The sequence below is a fragment of the Colletotrichum gloeosporioides genome (genome assembly GCF_011800055.1).
Source record: "Colletotrichum gloeosporioides strain Lc1 chromosome Unknown consensus_48, whole genome shotgun sequence".
Taxonomy (NCBI): Eukaryota; Fungi; Ascomycota; class Sordariomycetes; order Glomerellales; family Glomerellaceae; genus Colletotrichum; species Colletotrichum gloeosporioides.
In genome coordinates this window covers 658852-672623 of record NW_025544693.1, presented here as the reverse complement: position 1 = coordinate 672623, position 13772 = coordinate 658852, and the positions used below count along the sequence as shown (strand labels likewise).

Sequence of the window (13772 nt, the reverse complement as noted above, 5' to 3'; positions counted from 1 at the left end):
GACATACCTCGTCCAACATGGCGGCTGCCATCACAGCAACACTGGGCGTGCCCAACATGACGGCGCCCATCCTCGCCAACTTCTCCAAGCCGGCCGCGGACCTCGTCAACGCCAGCACGCCTCTCCTCGCCGCGGTCGTGCGCGACAGCTACCGCGCCGTCTTCAAGGCCCGCGTCGCGGCCGGCGTCTCCAAGCCCTTCGTGCTGCCCTACGGCATCTTTGGCACCTTTATCCTGCCCATCCTGTACATGACCATCCCGCACAGGAAGCGCCCGTGGGTCTACGCCGCGAGATGGCTCGTGCTGGCCTTCATCATCGCCTTCAACATCAAAATCATGCGCGAGACCTCCAGCACCAACATGTCCATGGGCTACTCGAGCGGCCTGTCTGCGTTTTGGGGGATCCTGTCCAGCGTCACCAACCTCGTCTTCACCGCCCCGCAGTTCGACTTTGAGAGGGTGGCGAGGAGGAAGGTGACCAAGACGGCTACGTCGTCGCCCAAGCCCTCGAGGAAGTCGAGCCGATCCAACTCGCCTGCTGCGCGGTCAAACTCCCAGGGCGGGCTGCGCAAACGGGCCGGCAGCAAGAGACGACGGAACAACAAGGCCACGGCACCGGACGTCAACGTCGACAAGTACGAATACTACTGGCAGTCGTACCCGGAGAACGGCACCTTTGTCGAGCGTCTGGGCTGGGTCGTGGACTTGTACACCAACTTCCGAGGCGTCGGTAAGTGTGAACCTTCTCGAGCTACTAGTGCGCAGAACACTGACAAGAATAGGTTGGTCATGGGCTGTCTCGTCCGTGCCTAGCCCTGCTCCGCCTGAGCACCCGCACACTGAGGAGCTCGTCAAGATGGAGACGATCCCGCTGGAGACCTTTGTCGGCTGCCAGACGTACAAGGACGAGCGCGACTTCTTGCGACGGAAGCTCATTCCCGTCTCTCTCGCGTACATCATCCTCGACATCTTCAAGGTCAAGAGCACCGAGGACCCGTACTTCATCTTCGGCAGCACGCCGTTCCCGCTGCCTCCTCACCTGGCATCCACCCCTCACTGGCTCTTGTCCGTCTACCGCCACTCCGGCATCATCTGCACGTTGTACGCGTCGATTGTCATGGTTTTCTCTGTTCACGACCTATTCCAGTACTACGTCTTTAGCAAGGTCTTTCCCATGCGCGGCGAGCTGTGGCAGTACTCCTCCGTCTTTGGCTCCTTCTCCCAGGTCTTTGACAGGGGCCTGGCCGGGTTCTGGGGCGCCTGGTGGCACCAGACGTTCCGCCACTCCTTCTCCGCCCCCGGAAACTGGCTCGTGCAGCACGGGTATCTGAAGCAGGGCACGACGACGACGAAGCTCATCATCATGTCCATCGCCTTCTGGCTCTCGGGCCTCCTCCACGGCGCCGGCAGCGTGACGGCGATCCCCGAGACGAACTGGTTGAAGCCCTGCTCCTTCTTCTGGGCGTCCGGCGTCGGCGTCCTGCTGCAGAAGGCCTTTTGCACGACCTTCAAATCTCAGATCGCAAAGATGCCCCGCATCGTGAGGCGGTTCGGGAACTTGATGTTCGTCCTTGTGTGGCTGCAGGTCACCGTCAAGCCCCTGGCGGACGACTTCGCGGAGACCGGTCTGTGGCTGGTCGAGCCTGTCCCCGTGTCGGTTGTGCGGGCGCTGGGTTTCGGTCGAGGGGAGACGTCGTGGTGGAAGCCCGACATGGAAGCGATCGGACGTTGGCATACTGGTGAGCATTGGTGGGAGAGCGGGTTCGGTTACTAGAGCATCGGCGCAAGCCACCTTCATGATCATGTTGCGACGAAGTCATGTGTAGTTAGTTTTTTGATAGACCTGAAATGTATTCCTCCTCTCTCTGAGCGTCCGTTTTTGGCCCGTTCTGTTGTATGTCAGGCAACTCTGCTGGTTCTGTCTGCTCCCCGGCTTGGACACAATCTCCATGACTGACTTCATTGGTGCTGTATCGTAACATAATGTCGTTCCTCTCCTTTGGTGTCAATCCGCGAGGGACAAGGACGTTCTACGAGTCGCCCCCCTGAGACTGGTTTAAACCGTCAGTCGACCACTTCATGACGCCAGCCGCGTGACACTTACACGCATGACATCAAAATTCCACGTGGGTTTGTGGTATATCTTTCTCAGCATCTTCAAGAGCTCTTTCTTCTCCAACCCCGCCATGTGGAACTCTTCCCGACATTCCTTGCTCATGCTTGCTTTCTTTCGTGTTGATCGCTGAGTGGTTCGCCCGGACTTGCGTTCGGATTGGTGTACAGGTGTGCAGTTGAAGCAGAGTCGAAATTCGCTGGCAGTCTGTAGTACTTGAACGGTGGAATGTATGGCCCGATATTCGTTTATGAGTCGATGGAGTCGCGTGGGAGTCGATGGGATTGTGAGTTGGATGAGTGGAGTGGAAAATTCGGTTGACTCCTGACCTTCGAAAATCGAAGTGGCTCCTGCCCTTAGCTGACTGGGCAAAGTGGCGGTCTCCCATTTTGGAGATGAATACTGCTAAAGGCCTTTGCTAAAGTCGGGACGAGCATCAGGACAAGGGTTCCAGCCTTCCATCTGGTGCTGGTTTGTTGCTCATGATCAATTATGAGTCCTTTGGAAGCTTCGACCAAACAGCGACTCAATTCAATTTTTGACCCAACCAGGGCAACTATCTCTGACCGTCAGAATTACAAATCCATTGGCCCATGTCAAATATGCGTCACCTTGAGTCGCTGCTTAAATAAGGCAACAAGACCACCAAGTAAACTCTAGAAGGCAAAGAAAAGCACTGTACGAATCACGCCGCCCGGTGGAAGGATCGATGACTGTAACGATATTCGAGATCTAGCCTATGGTACAAGAAAGAAAGGGGTATCTTAAGCCAAGTAACCCACCCAACCCTCTCCAGTTTCCAACGCCGAGACGTCCCTCCGGGAGGCGAAAAAGGGGGTATAACCTCTGGTAAAAGCAAAACCAATCCAATCCTCCTCCGAAACCACCTTGCCATTCGCCGCCATGGGGCAAATTCATCTCAGTAGCAACGAATCTGTTCATGCCTGAGCTCGCACAAAGGAAAAATAGTAAAACGAAAGGAGAGTAGGAAAAAAGACGCAAACTGCAGCAATGAGAGTCGGCAACCATCGAGGGAATTAAAGCCGCGTTGATGTCTTCGTCAACCATGACAGCAATGTTTTGTGACGATGTCGTATTGCAAGAGTCGCCTGTTGAGCGAGCCGGACCCCGGCAACGATACAAAGAACGCTCTTGTTCGAGCGGGAGCTCCAACCATCTGTCCCCGACCTTGCAGCGTGAGAGAGGCCCAAGTTACATGAAGCGGCGCTTGCCACGCGGATTGTAAACCTCGTCGTCAGGGCCAGACTCAACGTCCTCGTCGCCGGAGTCCTCGTGGCGATGCTTGCGAGCATGGGTAGCAAAGTCCGGCTGAGCAACGTATTGGCGCGGCGCGGCCTGGTGGCGCATCCTCTCGTAGGTGTTGATGGAGGAAGTACGGACGGGGCGGGAGTTGGCCAAGCCAACGTGTCCGGCGTACTGATCCAAGGCGGAGAAGCCGCGGTCAGTAGCCTTGGCGGCCTTCTTACTCTTGCGCTCAGACGAAGTGGGAGGCTTGTAGTCGTCCTCGGGACCGTTCAAGTCGTTGTCGTCGTACTCATCGGAGGAGATGGTGACACACGTCTGCGAGGTCTTCTTGCTGGGGGTGAAGGGAGCAGCGCTCTCGATCTGGAGGGGGGAGATGGGTCAGCGGATATTTGAAGGAAGGCAGAGCGAATCAGCTCACCGACTGCTTCATGGAGCCAACTGAGCGGTCAGCAGCATCAGCCTCTTCCCTTTCTCGAATATCTCTGGCCGCCTGGGCATCCCGGACTTTGTCCATGCGCTGGATGGGACGCATCTTTCCCCAGTTGAACTCATCGACGTGCATTGGCTCGTGGTTGCGGAGCTTGGTCATCTTTCCGTCGTAGACGCAGTTACGGCAGATGACGTACGGACACTTCGTGCAGCGTTGGTGGACCATTGAGCCGATGGCACGCGAGTTGCAAATGTCACACTTGGTCGTGTTCGTCGGAGCCGGCGTCCAGGCCTTGTGAACGGAGAGAGATGCAAGTGGAGCGGAAGGCTTTCCAGCCGGCTTGTCAGGAGCAGCACCACATTTTGCAAGAGCATCCAAACGAGGAGTCTGGGACTCGTGGGGAGCGGTGGCCTTTGGCTCGAAGTCCAGCTTGGCCTGGATCTCACGGTACTTGGTGGTGCCATGAGGAGTGGACGTCTTGCCGCGAGAGCCCTTCAACTTGAGCTTCGGCGCCGGCTGATTATAGCGGATTCCGGTGTTGCCTTGAGCAGTGCGCTTGTCGTTGGTGACCTTGCGACCACGCGCAACGGGAGTGGGGCTCTCCTGGTGGTAGCGATCAGCGAAAGGGGTACGGTCAGGCGTCAGAACGGGACGGCTATCGCGAGCGTTGATCGGGGTCCAGCCGTGGGTGCTGTTGCGGGACACGGAAGACTGCCATGTTCAATTAGTGATGGGGTGACGATGCGGTGACATGAGAGTCATACCTGGTGCTGGTCACAATCATGATGATCGTGGATAGGAGAATAGTCCTGCGAATTGCCATTGTCATACTGAGCCGGATTAGTACCTTGCATGTAGCCATGATCGTAGCCATGCTGCTGCTCGTGGGGGTAGTAGCTGTGGTTATCATGAAGGTGACGATAGCTCTGCGAGTACGGGAGAGGAACATAGTCCTGCTTGCTTCGAGGAGAGAAATAACTCCGAATATCCTGCGAAGGATAACTCTTCACGTCTTTACCACGGACATGAGAAGTGCCACAGTCTCCAAACGTGTTGGTAGGCTTGTCGAACGGGAATCGAGACATCTGCAAGGCGGAGTTAGCTCACGCACTTGGCAGGAATGATGAGGATACTGATCATCGAATGGCTTACCTGGCACTCATCATAAAAGGTGCGCGGCTCTCGCTCATGCTCGGGGTAGACTGGAGCAGGGGGGCCGTGATGAACGTGACCGACGGCGTTGGAACGAGAGTTAAACGGAGTCTCGGTTGCGGCGGCTCCCAGAGTCGAGCCGTTCATGCGGTATGGAGAAGACTGCAGAGGCAAGGGCTATGAGTAAATATGACGCCGAGAACAAAACATCGGAGATAATCACTTACTTGACGCTGCTCGCGGCCAGCGGTGCCCAAAAGACCCATGTCCGCAACCTCGGCCACAGGGGTCTTTTTGCCATCGTATATATCCCGAAAAAGCTCACGAAGAGGCGGGAGGCGGGGAGCCATCTCGTCGGGCTGGTGATCGTTCTCAGCAGCGGCGGAGCTGGTCGGAGGGGGGGCGGAAAAGCCACGCTCGCGACGGTAGGGAACTCCCGTGTCCATGATGTCAGTGCCCTGGATATAGGGGTTGACGACACGCGAAGCCGGGGTAGCAAACAAGGCCTCGTTGTAAGAGACCATCTAACGGATGATCTCCTATTGTGTTGTTGTGTGGCGAAGGGCAAGGCGAACGTCAGAATTTTTGAGGTGAGGGTGTAAACAAAACGAAAGAAGGTGGGGGAGAAACGAAACGGGAGAAGAAGGCCCTGGCCTGGGAAGAGTCTGCAGCGGAGAAGGAGTGTTTCGACGGATATGCGTGTAGTTGACGTGCCACTATCAAGACTCGCGAGTAAAGGGCGTAGGGGTTGGTGGACCGACTCGATCATGTCGACAGCTTCACGCGAGAGAACTGGGTTCTTTTGTAGATGAAAGACACGGGGCTTTGATTCAGTGTCCTTGGGTATTTGTGATTCACAGTCACCTTTGGTAGCCCCTTTTGTCTCCTGGGGTGTTCTGGCAAAGTGAATATGTGGACGTGATGTTGGGATGGCAGTTTCGACGCATGCAGTTCAAAAATGGTTGTGATGTGGAAACTGTAGATGGGACGAAAGATTCACAAGCAATGAATAAAGCATGGGAGCTGGTCCTCGAGGAATAATCATAACAGGCCACCTCTGATGCTGTCCCATCTGGACAGGCAAGTTGGGTAGTACGAATTCCCTCTCGATATTGCTGATACTGGGGGGGACCGAAGCTGGATTCCATTATTATGCTTATCAGAAGAGCGCCGTTGGATTTCACAGACTTGATGTCTAACCATGACGTTCATGGAAAGGATTCAAATATCTGAAGACGAAATTGCCGTGCTAGAGAACACTTTTCTCCAGGAGTGTCCTCAACAAATCTTGGAAGTATTGCAATGTCGGCCCTCGTCGTGGCTTTCCAAATATCAAGGTAAAAGCTCGCGAAGCATGCATGATACGCAATCAAGACGAATGCCAATGAAAGCCCACAACAAAAGTCATCGTGTCCCATGACGGCTGAAGTCGTTCGACGGCCATACGTGGCTGGACAGCTTTCTTTGGCCCTGATGAGGTACGTCGAGAAGTAATGCACCCGCTTTCGATATTCACACGGTCCGTATCAGTTGCGATACAACTCCCCACGGCACACTACGAAACGTACTGACGGATCAAGGAGGAGCGCACGTGAAGCATTCATACTTTCTATTAGACGGGTCTCGATTGTCGAGGATAATCCGCCTGGACGGGAACAACTCTGCCGCAGACTCACGTCGAGCAGTAGAGGTACTTTACCGTAGAGAATGGAGTATTAGCAACGGAGCTCTCGAGTTGCTAGGGCCTGGACGATGACAACGGCGAAGCACCCATCACGCAACAACGGCGACCTTGGAAAGTCACGGCAATCGAGTCGCTCATCATTCTCACCGTCGTCACGAAATAAGGCGCGGTACGCGCAGTGCAGCATCCGCGAGAGGTGGGGTTTAAGTGCTTGCAGCACGAGCAAGAGGGGGATCCTTGACGTTGCGTGAGACCAAGATGCACTGAGCTGAGAAAGGGAGAAGCGGGGGCCCGTCTAACCCGAGACCGACAGTCCAGCGTCACCGCACCCTCCGGACAGTCCATCCTGTTGTTGGTCGTCCGTCCCGTCTGCCAAGGGGCTTTCGGGCATGGCGGCGAGTCAGCCGTCGGGGCCTGCATCGGAGGCAGGAATGTGCAATGGGGAAGTTTAGCCCCCACCCGGCGGTTGAGTCTCGAGCCATGTTCGCGCTGTATGCTCGACTTGTCTTTCGCGCTCTAGGCGAGCAAACCATGCTTCGGCAGGATGTCACCGCCAACGAGCCCGTGGCATTTGTTGGTGTCAAGTCGCTGCAGGCGCGCGGGTCGGATACTGTCATCAACCACACGTGTGCGTGCCTGGGGAAATCCCTGAACCAACTGTTCTCGGTCTTCAATTGTGCTTCTTTTAGGCGCTTGCGAAGAGCATGGAGGGCCAGCGGTCTCAAAAGACGGAATTATCCTGAATAGGATTCAGTTTCTGTTTGTCGGTCGGCGAATGCGCTTCCTTCAGCAGTAAACAGCAGCCGTGTTTGCTGTTCAACGTGGCAGAACTCGGAGGGGCGTGGCCGGCGGTTGTTCGTTTCGACAACCGCCATGTGGCTCAGACAAGTCTCGACCGCTCATGTCTTGTTGCAAGGTGATTTGAGACCAATAAAGCAGGCGGTGTCAAAAATCTCAAATGCTGAGATTTGACCTTCTGCGTCTGGGCAGCGTGGGCTGAGATTAAAGCAACCTCGCTGATTGATTCCACACCGACCTGTGCCACTTTGAGGAATGGGTTTGGTGCTGACCAAGATCCTCGTAGTTTTGATTGGGCAGGGCAGGTGTGGGCATGACAAAAGTCGACCTGTCGAACGGCCTGTTTGATAGGGAACGGAGAGGTCGGCAACTGGCATTTGGTGGCCGGGAGGTGTCAGACTTTCGTGCTGCGTTAGCCTGCCCTGCCTCAATAGGCTGCGTGTCCGAGAGACTGGGGGTTGGGGTTCCAATTTGAATGGAAATGGAAGCCCTGGTCTGTTGCTATTGTCGTTGGAACAGCGGTAGATGGATGCCGAAGCAAACGAGTGTTTGCGGTGGTGGGCGTGTGCGCGCTTCACTTGGACGGCTGTCACCTACACTGCCGTTCAGGCAGACATGGGTTGGCGCTCTGAATGTGTCCCGTATCCAGGCTGTCGAGCGTAATATTGCAGCGCTTCGTGACTCAGCTGACCCTGGAACCTTGCAAGGAGAAATGGGAATATGAGACGAACGTCTGAAGCATTAACCATGGTGGCTTGCGGACAGTGGCCATTCCATGGCGAGTATTTGTTGGGTTATTCGACGTGGTGCAAAGCGACTTTTGGAGGGGGGAAACGACTGACAAGGACTGACATGGAATGGGCCACTGGCAGGGGTGTTTCTATCTTAGCGCGAACCAGGGTTCAATGATCGTCGCGGGGATCTTGCTGGCATTGAAGCGAATCAGAGACGGGGTTACTGACCAAAAAGGGCGCCCGCCAATCGATAAGTCCTGCTCGCCTTCATTCTGTGCGGGTTCGAGCAGGGGCATGGCTGGGACACGCCAATATGAAGCCGGGGGTCCTAGTTATTCTGTCGCGTCCGCCCCTGTGAGGAAGAATGGGAACTCATGATGACGTATGTAGCTGGATGGAACACGGCCAAGACAGAAAATTGACAAAAGTGTGTTGCAGTCGTTAGAGTCGAATATGCGTGGATGCTGACGATATAGTCCACGCAGCGGCAATCTCACGTCGAGACTGCCTGTGATGGAGATCAACCAAGCATGGGCCCGTGGCGATCAAGGCCTGCGTCGAGGTGTGCGGCCGGCGCCAGTGGGAGCCAGGCATGGTTGCCGGAGGTGGTCGATGTGTCTCTGTCATGACGGCAGTGGTTGGTGGTAAAAGTGTGGTCGGTCAAGGGTTCATTCGCTCGGCGCAAACGCTCCATCCAACTCCAATTCAAGGCCACCACCAAAGCCCCGCCCATTCATCCGCTCAGTGTCCACCAAGATGTGCCGCTGCCGCCAGGTATCGGGCCAGTTTGTGACCGCCCAAACGACGGAGCGCGAGGTCGCATGAGCCAAAGAAGGCCCCGAGAATAATGGCAGGGAAGGGAATGTTAGCGGAAGATAACACGCACAAGGTGTCACGGAGGGGTAATTGTGGGAAAACCGAGCCTTCCCCTCTTTATCGTTATCGTGGCTCCCGGCCGGCAAGTCGGCGGTCGGTCGGTCGCGAAATAGACGTGCCACATGTTGCGTATTAGAGCCTGGGATAATGCTGGGCCGATGGCAGTCTTCTGCTCTGTGCGCAAACGAAGGCTGCGACGCCGCCGCCGGGTGTTCGTGTTGATTGGTTTCTGGCACACATTGTTTCTCAGCCATCATTTTCCCCCCATTGCGTCGCCTGATTCCCCGTGCGTCGTCATCTTCCCTTGAAGGTAAAATACGATTCATTCGTTTCTTCGCAAGAGGCGGGCGCCTTCCGCAGCGGGCCAAAGTTCCTGCAGCCACCGAGACAGCGTAGACGAGCTTGCCGCCACCCTTGCGAGGGAACATCTCGTGTGCCGGAAGAATTTTTCTTCTTCTCGTCTTGTGCAGGCCAGGGCTTCCTTCACGCAGTACAGTGGCCGGCGAGAAGAAGCAGGGTGCCCGTACCATCGTGGGGTTTGCCAGGCCTCCCCTGGGGGGGGGGCCGGTCATGCTCAAGGCGGGTGTTCGGCGGAGGGGTCAAGCTGCGGAGCTATTGCACTAGAGGAGCATATCCGTTCGCAACAACCAGGAAGAGAGATGGTCGGAAGAAATACTCGGAGTGATCGATACCGCAGTAAACGGACAGCCTCAGGCGTGCATGAGCTGGAACGAGCGCAAACAAGCAGAGGAGAGGTTGGCGACATGACGGCTTAATTTAAGCAGCATAGCCCTCTCTGGCCGGTCCAGCGTGGTGTCGTGAAAGGTCCTTATCCCGTCCAGATGAATGTTTTGGTGGGGTAGAGCGACCTTGACCAGAGGGTTCCAGGCCCGGGGTGTGCATCAGTCCAGGGTCCCGCTTGCCATTCGTCGAATGAGACGGGCATGGTGACTAAGGCACCTGCTGGTAGCGGAAGGCGAGGAAGCTGTGCTCCAAGCTCGACAAGCCGGGTGGTGTTAAGGCCTCCATCATGTATAACAAGCCGAAAACATACTGGTGCTGCGAGCCTCGACGAGAGTGCGTGCGACTGGCCCGTCGAGTTGGGCTTGCAACACCTGACAGGCCTGCCTTAGTTTTATTAGTCTCAACCTGTTGCGCGCGCCCAGCTTGCGCCAGCCGGCCGACACACAAACGCAAAGGCGACGGCGTAGAGCTTGCTCAATGCTCCCACACCGGAAGCGATGCTGGATCGAGCGGGAATACTGTGAGAATCAAGCACCGGGCCTTGCTAGCCAGTATATAGTCGCTCTGTGTTGAGGTTCGCTTGCGTCTGTGGTGGCACCAGGCCAGCACACACCTTATTCGCAGGGACCAGACCGACATGGATGTTGAGCAGTTGGCTTCGCTCGCTTCTTCCTTCGTACAGGGCCGCCAGCCCCTCAGAGCTTCTTTGCACTGCAGCCCAGCCAAGCCATGCTGCCCCGATAACCCTGTCCGCAGTCCATGACCCAACCAGCCAGCAAGGTTGTGAATATGAGCAATGTCCTGGGCAGAATGACGGAGAAAGTGGCTAATCATGAGCCAAGGATGCTGTTGTTTGATAACATGTCCTGCAATCGTGCCTGTCGTGGATGGAGCACTGCAACCTACTGACACGCCGACCTTAGGCTTGGTCCTCGCTCGCTTCCCAGCTCGCAACTTGCATGCCTTGTCCTTGGACTGAAGCGGTGACCGTGATGGACATTGAATGATGAAAGAAACCACGGCCTCACTTCCGACCCGAAATGCCCTGGCGGAGCCGACGGCAGCGTGAGAGGTGGGTTCAGCCAGTCCCGGTCTGATCAGCGGCGTCGGATAGCGAGGTACAAAGCGGGCGACGACACTGAAGCAAGCCGGAAGAGCGCGGGCAGCTGACGCCTTACATAGATGGTGCACCTGACGCTTGCGGAGAGCAGCGGGAACGAACTGACTGATCGAAATGCTGATGTGATGGCCGCGGGCTGCCATCAGCGCCCGCTTTTTCTGATACACCGTCCCTCCCCCGCCCTCGTAGCCCGGGCGAGGTCGTGGAAGGGTAATCAATGTCCTCTCGAAGGAAGCATGCCTGGTTTTTCTATGCGCTTTGCCCCCTGAAGCGGAGCTGCAGACAAAGCCGCGGTTTCCAGGTGTGTCCAGTGTCATCCATCCACATTTCCGGCTTGGTTTTGATGAGATAAAATGGTGCCCTGCAGACGTGTAAGCAGTCAACTCCAATACCACCGCCGCCACCATGTTGGTGCTTGTGACCTCAATGTTCCTCTTTGGCAAGGCGCCCTGCCGCCAACTGACACCCGTGGGATCCGAACAGACAGCGATTACCCAAACGCACCCGCCGTCTACCCTTGTCGGGCAAGGCCATCTGGGCCACAATTATCTCAACTTTGACTCTCTCAATCCTCACCGCGCCAGCCAGACCCCAAAAGTAACGATTGAGTGTCATGAAGGACGAGGAGAATCGCTGCCCGCTGGTTCTGTTCCTTCGACGTGAAGATTTTGGTAACTTTGCCTCTGCGTCTGCACCCGGTTCCGCATTCATTTGCTGCTGTTTGTTGATTCGCGGACCCCGTCGTCCAACCCTCGTTCGATGCTGTCGTTGTCGTCGCCATTGTCACATAGCCTGCCCCTCCACCGAGACGGAGTCACGCACAACCCAGGGCCGGCCACGCTTACAGGTGGAACGTGATGCGATGTAGGATACTGTAGGGATCATTGCGCGTGCAAAGGCAGACCTAGAAAAGGGTACTTGACGACATGGTCGTGCCGTGTTAGTAGAGCAGCAGCAGCATCGCAATCACCACCTCATCAGCAGCTGCAAGCGTTGTCGGAACCTCCACCGCATCCACCCGACCACACCGAGATTTCTGGATTGAGATGGCTGCTTTGCTGCCACCGCCCCCCAGTCATCTTGTTGGTGAGAGCAGCGTACAAGTCCATTTCTTTGGACGGGACCTGGGATCGACTGGGAGCTGGAACCGGTGCGCATGGCATTGCAACTTTCCTCAACTCGGCGCTCGCCCGTTCGCTTTCACCTGGCGAGGTGGGCTGGACTCTGACTCTGAGTCTGACTCTTGCTCCTCACTGCTGTGGTGTGCACTCTCACTCGCCGTGGAGGCGGCTGGCCCCAGTGTATTCTCGCACTCCTCCCCTGTTCCCGACATGCCTGTCCAGCGGGCTGTCGTCTTCCTCATTGAGCGCAGTGCCGTGCCGCCGCCGCACCATGGCCTGGCCTGTTCTGCCCATGTTGTGCTGTGCTGTGTTCTGCTGCGATGCGCTGTGCTGTGCTGGGTGTGCTGTGTTGTGTCAGGTGCTTTGCGGCACTCTGCTTCGCTGTCCGCAGACCAATCCAGTCCCCGTACCGCTCCCTTTCCCTGAACGACATGGACATTGGTGACTTGAACATGGACATGGGCATGTCATGGCCGTGGCAAGGACCTCTGGTGGTAGTCGTGGTAGTGCCAGCCCAGTCGCCCCAGTCCGGACCAGCCTAGGCTCTGGCAGTGTCTCTTGTTGGTGCGGTGCGTTGCGTTGCCGTACATAGGTATTGGCTTGGAAAGTACCGGACGTCCTCTGCCAACCGGTTAGAAACTAAGCTGCCTCACCCAACCTACCTCACATCATCTCACCTTACCTCGCTCCTGTTGTCCCGTACCCACGTCAAGGTTATGTTGGGTACGTAAGTACGGCAGAGAAAGGAGCACAGCAAGCACCCTGACTCTGCAGATGTGCCGTCTTCCTGGTCCGACGCCAATCTTGTCCAGTCTGAGGTGTGAGACGCAGAAAAATAAAATAAAGCGAGCCGTGTTAAAGGAAAGAGGAGACAATTGGGCTTTGCTTTGGCTCTCGAAGCAGCAGCAGCAGCAGCAGCAGGTGCGGTGAGGCGCCCTTGCCTTCCTTACCTCACCTTGCTTGCCTGCCTTGAAGGCGCACTTTCTTGGATTGCTCGCTCCTTCCCGTCCATTGTCTCTCTTCCCGTTTCTGGTCCCAGTGCCTCCGTTCATGGGCAATGTCCAGTCCCCCCAACCCATCCCCATCCCCATCCACATACATCCACATACATCCACATACATCCACATACATCCACATACTGTGACATCCACATCCTCTTCCTGGCTGGTTTGGCTTGGTCTCTCAGGCCGGCGTCTTGTCTGGCTTTTTGACTCCGTCCCTCCTCCTGCTCCTTGCCTGGCCTGGCCCTCACGTACATACGCCTACGCCTGCATCTACCTTACGTCTACGCCTACACCTACTTTTATTACTCCTCTCGTTCCCAAGGTTCCTTCCCTTCTGCCTGCGACGAAATACAAAACCAAGACGGTCTGCCCCCCTCCCCCTCCTCTGCCGTGCCTTCCCTCCCCTCCCCCGGCGTCCCTTTCTCGTGGTCGTCGTCTCACCGATCCTCTTCGCCGCCTTCCGACCGCTCTGTGAACCTTCCTCCCTTCTTCTCCTCACTCGACCCTCGACACTCGACTACCCGCCTCCCTTGCTCGGCGACATCGGCTTCACGACAAGCCAAGTGCATGCGGACCCCTCCTCTTCTGCCACTGCCGCTACCTCAGTGTTAGCAGCAACCTAGCAGCCACGCTCACGCACCCTCGTATTCCATTCAATACTGCCTGCTACTTATATCCCTCGACCTCGCTGCTCACCCCCACCCTCGCCATCCACGCACAATCCTCTTACA

General features: G+C 56.4%; 2 protein-coding genes across 2 annotated transcripts; one reads left to right on the top strand and one right to left on the bottom strand.

Moving 5' to 3' along the window:
- Nucleotides 1-17: 17 nt before the first annotated feature.
- Nucleotides 18-1773, top strand: GCG54_00004177 (uncharacterized protein; the record flags this gene model as incomplete). The annotated part of the gene is made up of 2 exons (XM_045404231.1): nucleotides 18-729; nucleotides 782-1773. 2 exons carry the CDS (start codon nucleotides 18-20, stop codon nucleotides 1771-1773), a joined length of 1704 nt encoding a protein of 567 aa, XP_045264066.1.
- A 1551-nt stretch (nucleotides 1774-3324) lies between these two features.
- Nucleotides 3325-5484, bottom strand: GCG54_00004176 (uncharacterized protein; the record flags this gene model as incomplete). Its single annotated transcript, XM_045404230.1, has 5 exons — nucleotides 3325-3738; nucleotides 3797-4519; nucleotides 4573-4893; nucleotides 4961-5137; nucleotides 5188-5484. The coding sequence occupies 5 exons, from the start codon at nucleotides 5482-5484 to the stop codon at nucleotides 3325-3327; spliced, it is 1932 nt and encodes a 643-aa protein (XP_045264065.1).
- Nucleotides 5485-13772: the final 8288 nt, after the last annotated feature.